Source organism: Molothrus aeneus, chromosome 4 (genome assembly GCF_037042795.1).
Source record: "Molothrus aeneus isolate 106 chromosome 4, BPBGC_Maene_1.0, whole genome shotgun sequence".
In the NCBI taxonomy this organism is placed as follows: domain Eukaryota; kingdom Metazoa; phylum Chordata; class Aves; order Passeriformes; family Icteridae; genus Molothrus; species Molothrus aeneus.
This window is the reverse complement of record NC_089649.1, coordinates 19,609,908-19,623,860: the sequence shown is the minus strand read 5'-3', so window position 1 is coordinate 19,623,860 and position 13,953 is coordinate 19,609,908. Positions and strand designations below refer to the sequence as shown.

At 40.6% G+C, this 13,953-nt stretch overlaps 1 protein-coding gene across 1 annotated transcript in view; it reads left to right on the top strand.

Moving 5' to 3' along the window:
* FAM13A (family with sequence similarity 13 member A) overlaps positions 1-13,953 on the top strand; it is a 125,501-nt gene that overhangs the window by 1,215 nt on the left and 110,333 nt on the right. The window contains 3 exon segments of the mRNA XM_066548049.1: positions 1,599-1,788; positions 4,401-4,610; positions 13,390-13,570. Coding sequence (XP_066404146.1) covers positions 1,599-1,788; positions 4,401-4,610; positions 13,390-13,570 — 581 coding nt within the window.

The window sequence follows — 13,953 nt, the reverse complement described above, 5'->3', positions numbered from 1 at the left end:
AGGATTTTTGCTGTCCTCTGAATTTAACCTAGTCTATGTGATTTTTACCTGGTCATGTCTCTGCTTGGAATAAATATTGTTTATTATTCATTTAATCCTGAACGGGAACATGTCTTTTTAAAAAAGATGTAGTATTTTAATGTTAGTCAAATTTTAGTTCAAACACTGGTGCATCTACTGTTTCTTTTAAATATTTATGAAGTGGTCACAATAATGCAATGTTGCGGTTCTGTTTCAAAAATAGTAAAACATACTTGTGATGTTTATATAAGCAACATCTTTTGTAAATATCACACGAGTGTTGTGTAGGACCTGGGACTATGGAGCACACATATGCCTCAAATAACTGTTTAATGGCAAAAGCACAGCCAAGTGAGTGAACTGCCAAATCATTTTATATCTGAAAGGACAGTCATGCTTAATAGCAACATAGCAGATGTTCATGCTGCTTACAGACTACAGTAAAGATATTGGGTCTCAAGTGAAGAGATTTTAAAGGCCTGTATAAAATAAAATATGTAAGCTGTGATAAAATCTGTCTTAACACAGTGAAGTGTCAAGACCTGGGCAAGAATCTGAGCACTTTTTTATGTTACTGTACCATATTCTCCATGTGTACAGTTTCTACTACCAGTTTGTTAATGAAACACAGCAGGAATAAGTTTATTTTAAAGCACCATGCCAGTGGTGGGCTTCCTAAAGAGATTGAACTCTGTGGTATCAGTGGCTCCCAGTTCCTGCCGTGTGATTGCCTTCATGGTGGGTGATGCTGCTGCTCTGCCTTGAACTGTCTTCCCAAATGTGCAATCCTGTAGGCTGATTAAGATTTCTGCCTATTATCAGTCCTATAAATTAATCATGTATTGTTTTATTCCCCTGGGTTTTAATAACTATCTTCCCATGGTTTCTCTGTCACTGCAACTGAAAACTTGTGAGAATGTTGTGCCTCTAGAAGAACCTATGGGATTAAGGGTTTATTGTGCAGTGGGTTTTCCACCCCCCTTGTTATGTGTGATTAGATTACATAGTCCCTTTCTAACCTTAAAACCTCAGTAATTAAATTTCAGACTTAGCAGGTACTGAACATAACAGAACATCTTTCATAAGGATCCATCTCACCTGAGAGTGGCCAGAATAAATCTCTAGGAAACAATATTTGGAAGAAGAGTGTAGTAAACCTTCTCCAGAGTACTGCCCTGACAGGCATCCTGGAGCCAAGCTGAGATACTGGTGGTGTATTGGGATTGTTTGTGTTTGTCCAGTTACTTTTGTAACCCATGTGAGTTTCATGAGTTGACAGCAGCAGTCTCTTGCTTGCTTACTCCCAGTTCCTTGTTATTCTAGTAACGATCTTGTCTGCAAAAGTCTTTCTCCCTTACCTACAGACCGCCTACATTCTTGTTCCTCTTTTAGTGTTTTCTCTGTTCATTTTTACTTTCCTACTTCACAGAGGTTTTTTCCTGTGGATTAAAACGAAGTGGGGCCAAACCCTTATGCTGGAGCATAAAAGCCAATTTTGATGGATGTGTGTTGTGCCCACACAACCTTCTGCAGCAAATGTGACTAATGCCCATTTTTCTTCTCTCTGCTCCTTTAAGCAAAGCAAATCGGCTGTGAGATTGAAGGAGGACATGAAAAAGATAGCTGTGTCTCCCCTGAACAAGCAGAGGGAAACAACCTGTCCAAAGGTGTTTGGTGTGAGTCTTCTGGAGCTCCAGCAGCAGGGCCTGAGCAAAAATGGAATCCCAATAGTTGTGTGGAATATAGTGGAGTACCTCACCCAGCATGGTAAGATCAGTGGAGTCACATCTCCTTAGCAGCACTCTTTATGTAGGACTCGTCAAAGGAAAGAATGTGGTTTTTTTTGTGGCATGAACCACAGGCAAAGAATGCTACTGTATGTGGTTTTCTGCTTTTTTAATTTCTGCCTTGATGCTGAACTTACTTTTTAGCATGTTTATAAGGGTGAACTACAGCGTTAGGTAGCAGCACACTCATGAACAAGCTGTTCAGTTTATAAATGGGATGTATTCCATTTGTGAAGGTTTGTGTCATCTTCCAGTTGCAAAACATTTGTCTTTAACACTTTTTCTGTATAGAGATAGACACAGGCACGCATACACATAGACACACATCCCATCGGAGAATATTACTGGAAAGGAATACCAGTTCTTACAGATGAATTCCAGTTGTTATTAATCCCCTCAAGGAAGTAGCTGTTCAGTTCTTAGCTTCTCTTTGCATTCATTTAGTGGGACTTCAGTTCCTGTTGTTGAAATATGTCTCCTTGCAGAAACCTAGAGCACCACTGGTGCACAAATGTATGGCATTTGGTCATCAATGGAAAAGGTTTTGTGGTGGTAATGGCATCTTCTAAGGAGCTGCATCTGGTTTTGCCCTAAGGTTTCCTTTTAGCTACTCAGTAATGATAATCCAGCTGTAGAGGCTTAGATTTTATGCTGTATCTTGGTAGATCCTCAGAAGCTCATAGATGCAAACATGGTTTGAAAATTAGCTTGGATTAAGGTACAGTGCAAATTTAAAACATGATCCTACCTTTACACAGCAGCTTCTTCCCTGATGCACTTCAACCTGCATAAAAGTGGCCTGCTAGGACACTGGAAGAGAGAAAATGGAAAAAGCTTTCCATCATTTAGGGTTTAATCAAAACCAGAAACTGACAGACACTCTTGACTGCAAGTTGTGGACTGTGCTCTGCGTTCCATAAAAAGATTGGAATCCCACACGACTGTGTCCCAAATATGGACTAAACAAGCCAAGTTTTCTACTCTGAAGGAAGATTAGCTGGGCTTCTGAATGCCAAGTTGATTATCTGGCCCCAATAAAGATAAAGGCCATTCTTTTTCTCCAAAATGCAAGCAAGATCTCAAAGATACCCTCTCATATGGAAAGCTGTTGAAATGGGTGTCCTGTGTCTGTGTTAGGTTTGTTTTGTGAATTAATGGCAAAGTTAACTGTTAAGGCATTTTTAACAAAGGCCCAGACACCCAGGCTGAGCTGACTGTTGGGCAGCTACATCCTTAAACTAAGTTTGCATTAAGCTGCCTATTTCCAAACTTTTAGATGAAGCCAAATTTCCCTGTGCTGTATTTAGTAGTTTCTAATTACTGTTTTCAGGATGTTCTAGCCTCTCTTTATTTCCATAAATGAGTGAGAGAGGGGGAAGGAAGTTTGATCTGTGTGGGTGCTGTGGCCTTTGCTCACCTAGTGCTGCAAAACCAAAAATCTTTATTGAGATGAGGTATTTTCTGCCCTCGAGATGGCAGCACAGCATGTCACATGGGAATGCATTTTGTTGTGAATGCAGGAATACAAACTCTGACAGTAGTATCTCATATTAGTCAACTAAAATGTTTTGAGTGCTTGTCTATTTTTTCCTCTTAAACTCCTCTAGAGCAGTTTGTCTTCTAGTCCAATAAAAGAGATTATTTTTCTCTACAAACTCTTGTTGCCTCAGAATTGATTTCCTGGACTGAAAACATTCTGTCAGATTGCAGTTCCTTGATGTCTAGTCTGAACTGTTGAAAACAATACATATTCAATCCTCTCAGTGTTATGTTTCTGAGGAAGAACAAACAGGTCTATAGACACAGTATTAGAAAGGCAGAATTTTTGCAGTGTAAGTGTTCTAGAGAAGAAATAATTTACAGACGTCAGTTTTAGGATCTTCTCAAAAGGTTTTGAATCTTAACAAATGCCCAGAAAGTGCTGTTTAATTTAGTATGATTAGTCTGGCTTCCTCTGTTGAAGCCTCCTTTTTTGTACAACTCCTTTACTGCGGTGTCTGGCCTGTAGTGATTGATACCATTTCTTTTTCATTGTGAAATCCTTTGGGCTTTGTGCAGTCCATGATACATTATTTGCTTATTGAGATTTCCTACTACCATAAAATTGCAGAACTCACTATAGAGTTACTGCTGCACTCAGCACATAGTGAGATGTTTTTGCCTCATGATGGTCACAGGTGAGCACCTGTTACCCTGGAACATGAAGCTGGAAGTAATCCTAATGTGTGAGTATGGCAGAAAATGAAACTTGCAAAAATGAAACAACTGAAGGGTTTTGTAGGGTCCTTTTCTGTTGAAATATACCAATGGAAAATGTCTGTCTCAGTTGATTTCTCATGGTGTGAGACAGCTCAGTGGCACTGCAGTATTGTGGGTTCTCAAAAGAGTATATTGTCATTAGTATTTGTTATTTATCATAATCTAACTACCTGACTAGAGGGGATTTCTGGGGACAGAGTTATAATTTTTTTTATACTGTGGTGTATTAATTGCCCTCGTTTGTATTCTACATGTGTGTTATTCAAACTAGAATATCTGTTTCATCATATCATGGGGATGTGGTGGTTCAGCTCAATCTTGATATAATTACAGGTATGACACAGGAAGGTCTCTTCAGAGTGAATGGCAGCATGAAGATGGTGGAGCAGCTGCGTCTGCAGTACGAGCGTGGGGAGGAGGTGGAACTCGTTAAAGATGGTGATGTGTACTCAGCAGCCAGTCTGCTGAAGCTGTTCTTGAGAGAGTTGCCAGATGGAATTATCACGTCTGCCTTACATCCCAGGTTCATTCAGCTTTACCAGGGTAAGTGAGAGGTAAAGTCTTCATCCTTCAATGTGCTTTCTTTCTGGATATCCAGTTTCTTAGTTTACTTACTTTGTTCCTCATTTCCTTTGGCTTCAGCTCTTATCTGCTCCCAGATGTGCAGTTCTGTTACAAGAGGCAGAAAAATGTTTCTTGTGTATTTGGTAAAGTCTAGACTATTTATGATTTTCTAATCCAGTTATATCTGCTGAATAAAAAGTGAAATGATCAGCTGTTTTTTTCGGGTATGCTTGTGGAAAATAATTGCAGTCTCTTTAGGACATAGATTTACTTCTGTTTGCTAGGGTGGTTTCTGGCAGTTTCACTGTAATGGACACTGAGAAGTGAGAACTTCATCTGCTTGTCAGATTGGGCTAAAAGCATACAGTGCCAAAGCTTCTGCTTTTCACTAAGTAATGTGATTGTCCATCAAAAAAAAGAACCAGTTTGCAAGTAACAGCAGACCTTATGTTCTATTTCCAGTCATAGCACACAACCTGGAAGATTTCTTTTTTTCTTTTATTCACACCCCCTCATCCACCTTCAAGTGGTGGATCAGCCATAGGAAAGACCACCACTTCTGCTGTGGGAAGTTGAGAAATCATTTGAAAGAGAGTTATGCAAGTTTCAATCTAATTCATCTGTATCATCTGACAATCTCTGGTGGTGGTAGGTGGAATAAGTGGTGGTTGGCCCTGCTCCCTGACCATGTGGGTCACTGACAGTTCATCTCTCTTGCTGCAAGCAGTCAACACTTCTTTATGTTTTCCTAAGAAGCTGCAAGGTGAGTGGGTAAAGTTACTGGAGAATGCAGAGGAGGAACATGCTCTCTGACATGCATCCCTGGTGGAAGATGGTGCAAATTTCTCACACGCTTGTCTTGAGGTCTCATTTCCACTTTTCTTGCCTTCAATGAAGAGGAGGTTTAGCCATTTCCAAGGGGAGTGAGAATAGTGCCATGTGTTTTCTTTCTTCCTTTTGTTTTGTGGGCTGTAGGAAGTGTTGATGGAGCAATGGAGAAGAGCTTTATGCTTTACCTTGAGTGCAGACATTTCAGCTGTAGGCTGTATGTGGACTGTAAAATACCTTTCCTATTTAGTAAAGTTATCTGGGGCACAAGGATAGGGTTCAGGAAGTGTTGTGTAGGAAGGTGCTGTTGTTTTAGAAAGTCCCTTTTTTTTCTGGTCATTGCTGTGCTTTCCTTGGGGACTTTTAGATTTCACTAGGTCTGACTCATGAGCTGTATTTATGTTCTTTCTCATAAATCACAGCTTAAATGTAAATTAATAATAAATAAATAAGTCACGCCTTTGCTAGTCCATATCTCTGCCCCCACAAAGGTCATATTGGTGTATTGTACCAGGAACTGCTGATGTCTTTTGTGGGCTGTTTGTGGTGTTTGTGGAAGGGTTAATTTGTTCTGTCTCCTACAGGAAGGGCAAAATCCCCCCAGTACTTTCTAGGGAAATGAGATGGATATCATTACTTAGCAGATTTACTCACCAAACTTTCTTGTTTCCAAATAAAGTTACTGGTGTAACCTATGAACCCAGATCTGCAAAAATCCATCCAACTGTGACGTGTCTTCATAGCTAAGTTTGCCTGTATTTCACAATAAGATCAAGTTTAGTGTCATTAAAATTTTGATTGGGAATAAAAAGTCTTACTTGTCAAGTGGCATTTTTCTGTTGTGGCAAGGGGGAAGGCTTTTGTAAAGTTTGGAGAAAACTTGAAGGGTTTTTCACACCCCAGAAAATACAGCATAAATGAGTAGTTATGAAAGGCACTGATGATTTTTATCGTGTTCAGATACACTTAAGTAGTAGGTGGGCATTTGCTTGCAGTTAAATGATCAACCAGCTGTGCGGGATTGCAGAACTTATCTGTTCACTTATCAAAGTATGTGCAAGGGTATTGCTTGCAAAATGGTACCAGGACAGTGCATGCCTGGGTGTTCGTTTTGTAAACTGTGAAGAGAGTAGGTCAAACTGTTTCTGAGTCAACAGGTTATTAAAAAATAACTTTGAATCTGGAGCCACTTTGCAACATGTCTACAGTGAAGGCAAATACAAGCTCTGTCACAACCTCTGTATTCCCTCCTGTTGAAGTTTTGCATGGGAAATGTTTTTTTAGGATTATATTGTATTTCTTTTGGTGCATTTTTAGGGATTGTTATCAGCATTTTTTAAGCCAGCTGAGATCTTGGCCTAAGAAGAACACATAGTTACTTTACTTACTATAAAAATGGTTAGAGAGTGATTCCTCTAGTTAAAAATAGCTGAACTGAAAATTACAAATTTTACCTGCAGCTGTAACCCGTTTCAGTTTCAGCTATCAAATTAGTTGCCAAATCAAAGAGAAATAATCTGCCCTATTATGAAAGAGAGAAGCTGTCCTGTTAGTGCCCAGGAAGTCCATGCAGCTGGTTTGGCATTGCTGTTTGCAGCCTGTGCAGTGTTGTGTGAAACAGAGCTCTGCATGCTGCCCTCAAATCCTACAGTACTTCTGTTTAAATTAATATTCAGCGTAATGCCAAGACTATGCGGTTCCATAAAACATCATGTAGTGTATTGTGGTGTGTCCTGGCATTCTCTCAGTGTCCTTGGAGAAGGACAGTGGCAGTGGGAGATGGGAAGGGCTGGAGATGTGTGTTGCAAGCACAGGCCAGGGACACACTGACAGTGACCTTGGTGTCTGCCGGTCTCCTCACAGTGCCTGACAAATAAAGGCTGCTCCTAATGGGCAGTTCTGGGGTGAAGAATGTCCATCACAATCACTTCTGTGGCTGAGGCTTCACTTCAGAGCAGAACTGTGTGAAATGGACTGTACTTTGAGAAACCTCAGCCAGAAATTAGCAGCTCCCATACAGCAATCCCTGCCTGAGCTTGTTTATTCCCTCTGGCTTTTCATTCCTTATCTTCTGTATCGTGATCACTGACTCTTAAGACACCTGTACATGCTAGGAGCTGTACGCCCAGCTCTTACCCCTTTCACAGGTCACTTGCTTTCATCAAGGCAAAGTGCTACTGTACTGTACATTCTTTCTTCTTGTTGTTGTTTCATTTCCTCCTCCAGTGGAGGTACAGTGAAATACAGACTCTGTCTTCCTTTCTTACTCAGTCTAATTAAGTTTAATGCTATTTCATCACTCTGGCCTCTTGACATTGTTCATCCTATAGAATTTATATTTTTTCAGTGGGCAGCAGCAAGATGTGAGTTCTGTTTCGCATACCTCCTTTTGCTCACTGCCTGTGATGACTGGCATGGTTTTGTCTGGTGCCTGTGAACACCCTTGCCTGTTTCAGGGAGAGGGATGGGAGGCAGTGGAAGGGAAGGAGCAGTTCCCTTCTGGATCAACAGGTCAGTTTACAGAACACTTAGTAGCCAGCAGCTGTTTGAGTTACATGAACAAGCAGAACCAAAAATACAGCTTGTGTTGGGGGATTTTAGAGGTCAAATTTCAATCTGAACAATGACTGTGAAAATGAATTGTGAGTGCTGACCTTTTTACCATTGTTACAGATGTGTCATAAGATGGTTGGCTCTCACAGTTAAGGAATGAATATTATGTGTATGTTATGAGAAGTTTTATTGATGTTGTTGTGATTTGTTGTTTGGATGTCCTCTGTTCTCCACGTAATCGCCTTTCCCCTCCCCTTTGTGTTGTTGCCACTGGTAGTTGGGACATGTGGAAGGAGGGTTGGGTACCTGTGCCCCTTGGTATGACAACACCTGACCCCAATCAAGCTGCAAGAAAGCAATCTCCACCAGTGGACAGTGAAGAAGATTTGATTTGTATACTTTGGGAGGGGCTAAGGTTACCTTTTGCAACCCCAGGGGTATAAAAGGTGAAGCAGCTGTTTTGTAGGTAAGCACATGGGAGCTTATTGTAATTTTTCCTTACTTTCCTTACAGCTTACTATAATTTTTCCTTATTCAGTCATTTGTTGTCTTTTGTTAAGGTTTAATAAACCTTTGAAACTTTTAAAAGTGGGCATTGTTTCCAACACCATGGCAACTGCAGCAGTGCATGAAATCTGATTCATTAGATATCTGTGATTCTCCAGGCCCTTGTGACATGATTTTAACCTTTTCCTTTGGCTTTTATGGTCATTTTAGTGTTATCAGAGCTGTTTCCAAGCCAGAGAAATAACTTCTGTTTTCCATATGATGGTGACATTCGTTATGCAGTAAAAACTCTTGGAACTGGATTTTTATGCAGATGAGACTCACCAGAGTTGCAAAAGAAGTGTGCTGTTCCTCCAGGATGTTGGAATGAAGGATAAATACAGTGCTGCAAAGTGCTGTAATGATAGAGAGTGAGGTGTTTCAAGCTGGATTGTGATGACAGCCTTCTTACGAGCAGGGCTTAGAGCAGTTCTGCTCCTGCAGGCAGCAAGGCATGATTTTTTTCCCCTCCGGTGCAGGATCATGTCTGAAGGATGGTGTCTGAAGCAGATTGTTTCTTGGCAGAGAGAGACTGGAGTCCCACTTCCCATAGATTGCGGAGATGGAAAGAAATGCTTTAATTCTTCTCTCAGCCCAGTGGGTGCCATGGTACTGCAGTGCCTCTGTGCAGCCAAAGATCAGCTTCCCAGGACACATTGAGAACTGCTGACAGATGCAAGCTTTTCTGTCTACCCTCCACTCTGCTAGCATGCAAGGCAGCTGGAAGCTATGCAGTGGTAGCATGACACTGAGCAGTTGCCTTTCTTCCTCACCTCACAGCACAGATAATTGGCTAGGGCACTGTGGTAATGTGGCTTCAGTGCTTCCAGACTGGAGTTGTTTGGGGTCAGACCATTTGAGACTTGAGCAAAACAATTATGCACACTTGTTTGCATGAATTCCATATATTTCGTAAAGTTCAGGCAGCATGAAGGAGTAACATGAACAGAGATGAATTGGGGAATTAAATTGTGTATCTAGTATGTCAGAGATGCTCAATATGTTCAGAAATAGCATGAGCTATTGGAAAATATCTCCCTCTTGTTGTGAGCTGTGGGTGTATGCTGAAATGAAATGAGACTGAAAACACCCTCACAAATGTGTCTGTACCTCCTACACTGTTGAGACTCCTGTTTCTAGTTAATTAACATTTTTGGAGATACTGCCTGTCCTTTTCACTTGTCTCCTTGACTCATTCCTCAGTAATGAGTCCCTAGTTCAGCTTTGAGGTACCAGCTGCCCTTGCTGGCTTCCTTGATCCTCTCTGTGTTTTGTGTCCTCAGAGTGCTGAGCCTAGACATGGCCTGAGGCTGCTGGTTTTCTTCCCTTCCTCAGCCCAATCCACTCTTTCATTCTTGGTTTCAAGCCCTTGCTGACTGCACATCTAGCTAGGCTTCTCTTGCAAGCCTTGGCTGAGATGCTGTCTATTGCACATGGCTTTTGGAAGGCTCCCAAAATAAAAAATTGAATGAGTTTGTCTGCCCTTGAGAGCACCTTCCTCTTAGCCTTCATTCTTATTTTCCTCCATTTTCCCTAGGCAAAATAACTGTGCCTGAAAATCATGAGTAGCATAAGCCACTCTGGTGCTCTGGATATGCTGTGCCTGAAAATCATGAGTAGCATAAGCCACTCTGGTGCTCTGATGTTTTTCTGATAGTCACTATCAGTTGAGTAAACCTTAGTGACTGACTTTGGAACAAACTGAAAAGGAGGAGGAATGCTCCAAAGAATGGGTTGTTGTTACGACTCAAGACTGTTTTTGCTCTCTAGTAAGTTGAAAAGCTGTAATATTTGAAGAAATACATTAATTGATAGCAGTAGTAGACTTGTCCTGAAAACCGTACAAAGTGCATGGAATACTGTGTATGCATGTCACTGTTCTAGATTCACCATGAATTATTAAAGCAATTTTTAAAAATAAAGCTGAAATCTATGAAATGTCATCAGCAGAAGAATCAACATTAATTCTGATTTTTGGATTCTTTTGGAAGAATAACTTGATTTCTTGCCTTGTCTTTTTACTGGAGAAGGAAGACCGAGAGCGAAGCCCTATTTCCTTTCTTAGGTTGCACAAAGAGAAGGAACTTGATGGCTCAGTAAATGGGGTTTGCTGCCTCGTGTTACTCAGTGTCTCTACATCCTTCAATTAGGGTATTTTCTCATCATCTTGTGATATGGTATCTGTGTCTTTTCTTGAAAGTACAGAAATGAACAAAGGTTGGCTGTGCCCAGCAACAACATTTTTGATGTTAATTCATACCCCAAAAACATCATGGTTGATGAAAAGGGACATCCTGCCCAGAAAATACTACTAAGGCCACAGGCCCAATAGCTTTGTTTGTTGTTAGAGTGCAAACCTGTTCTCGGAATGTTTTGTGATGGTTATTAGCATCTTCCTAGTTTGGAAGGGATGGAAATTCCTCCAGTAAATGAAAAAGTACCCATCAGTCTAAAGTCCCAGTGGGAGACTCAGAGAGGCAATTAGTTATCAAGGGCATTCCCTAATTAGATGACAGGGTGATGGTGATGGAAGAGGTACGTTTTTTCTGGGAGATGGCTTTGGCTTTCCTTATCAGAACTGCAAGCAATTTGTAGTAGAAAACACTGTGCTAGTTGCTTTGTTATCTAAAGAAAAGTATGTTAGGAATATGTTTTGGCTACATGGAAGTTATTTGTGTTTAGTTTTCTTTTAAGATTCATAAAAAGATTATTAGTAATCAAGTCAGAGACTGTACAGTCCACTTTGATAAGTGCAAATACAAATGCACTGAAATTCCTTGCTGTTACTCCATTTAATACAGCCTTCAGAAGCTTCCTGAAATTTTGCTGCAATAATAGATCAGATTTCTTGCTGTTGCCAAGCTGATTGGTAGCAGCAAAGTCATGATGGTTTTTTCCTCTCTGTAAGTGTAAAAAAGGTTGTGATAAGCAAGCAAATAAGATCTTTTTTTTCTCATCTGCTTCATGCATATTTGATATTTGACTTTTCTTAAGGAGCTAATTTCTTATCTGTAGAAGAAAAGGCTGTAGTTAATCAGTTGGTTAAAATGTTTGGTCCTGTAATTTGACTGGCATTTGGTCTGCTGTGATGAAAGAATTCATACTAAGTCTGTGGTACAAAAGCAGACATATAAAAGTGAATTCACTGTGCATATAAAACATAAAAAGACTTTCTTGCCATGTACAGTATTAGGCATGTCAGGAAAGGCAGGAATCCTAAGCCTGGAAGCAGATGAACTCCCTTGAGTTTAAGCTGTATGAAGTGGCAAATAAGTACATAAAAAGCTTCATTTGTTTGCCATTTATTTGCAGGATAAATCCTGTTTATTAGCCACACAAAATGTCTGATTGTAAAACAGAAATAATATTGCAACAAACCACTTTTCAGAGCACTCTACTCCTGAAACATTGTTCAGCCCAGCCCTGAATATTTCTGGGAAATGAAAGGTAAAAACAAAGACAGGACTTCTGAAATGTTTATACATACATTAAATGGTGTTCATAGAGTTTTGTTTTCCCCTCCTTTTTTTCTCTCTAAAAAATGTGAAACAAATGTAAAATGTTCTTTTTTTCTTGCAACACCAGCCATGGGATGTTTTCCTGCGTCTTCTCTGCATGCTGGTAGCAGGGCATAGAGCAGAGCAGCACCAGCAGCCCATAAGGCTGATAAATAAGGAGAAACAGTACTAGAAATGCACAGATGGCCTCATGCTAATGGACACTGCTTATAATTAGATGGGTGTGGAAAACCTTCAGGGCATGAGGTCTTCTGTCTGAAAATGATGATGCAGACTGCTTGGGGTTTTCATGCATATGGGAAAGTTTTAGTAGCATTTCACTTTCATGGAGAGTGGAAATTAATATTTGCAAGGACTTACACATCCTGTTTTAGTGAAAGAGAAAGCAATACTGACTTGTTTTCAAAACTTTGCTTCTACTGACATGTAAATCCGAGATTTTGGGTAGTACAAATCACTCTTTGGAAGATGTTTTTGGGATGGAGGAGGGGAGCAAAAAATTTTGCATGTGAATTCAATTCCAGCAGCAGGACACAGTAAAGCAGAAGCTGTGTGTGAGGCCAAGCTTGTGTTTACCACCTGGGTCTGTATAAACACAGCATCTGTGAAGTTCATGCAATTTTTACTTAAATACTTGGATGTGACTCAGTTCAATATGGAAAGCTTTTATCCATACCTAAATTCTAGAAGATTGTACAGTATAGCAAGGCTGCTTTCTAACATGAGGCCACATTTTGACTTGTTTTGGAGTGTGGCAGGGCCCAGAACAGTCTGTTTCCCATAAGGAATACTCCTTCCTGAATATGTAGCAGTTGTCACCCACAGAAGGCATTGTAGTGCTGTTATAACATTGTGCATTTCAGGAGACCCTTTGTTTTACCATTCCTGCTTTCTTATTTTTGAAGGTTTTCATGGGAAGGGAAACTAATAGTATGAGAAGGGCTTGGGAGGTAGGGATAACATCCAGAAAGAGCCTGAATCTGAAGGTCTGGTAGAGAGGGAGTTAAAGCAGATTTAGCTGTGCCGGGTGGGGATAAACATGCTCTAAAGCTCTTAGCTGACTGTTAGTAACTGCTCAATCTGTTCAGGGAAAAGGTTATGGCATAAAGGTAAGAGTGAAATGGCGCCCTTGGTGGCCAGGATGAGCCTCAGGACAAACATGCACATTCCTTGAGGAAAACTGAGGAGTTGTGTGTCTCTGAGCAGAAGCAGGAGTGAATTTTAGCTTCCACTGCTTGCTCACCCGTGTAATTAAGTTGGCAGCAATGAAGAAAACCATATATATATGTTTTTTCTTCTCTTCTTTTTCCTAGACTCTAGAAACGACATGCAGAAGGAAAGTTACTTGAAAGAACTCCTTAAAGAACTGCCTGATGCTCATTACTCCTTGCTGAAGTACCTGTGCCAGTTCCTGATAAAGGTTGCTGAACATCACGTAGAGAACAGGATGAATCTTGGCAATCTTGCCACTGTATTTGGACCAAACTGCTTTCAGTAAGTTGGGCTTTTTACTATGCCCTGTTTGCTGGCAGGTGGCCAGAAATGTAGATGTCAGAAATCTACTTTGTCAGGGTGATCAGATGGAGGCAGTGACAGGGGCTCTGTGTTCAACTTGAGTGCTAAAGCTGTTTTTGATCCAAATGGAAGTGGAGTTGCTCTCTCATTTCCTCTTGCTGTTTGCTGAACTGTTTATCAGTTTTGTATTGCTGCTTTGGTAGCAGAGCAGAAGTGTAACAGTGAAAGGCCTTCGGACTGTGTCAGTGCAAGGAGGTGTGTGCTCATACAGGTTTCTTCCTTTGCGATCAGTTAATATGAGTTCTTCTCTGCAGAAGGCTTTGACAAAGGATCCTTGTGGGAAAGGACTCCAATGCAGCACC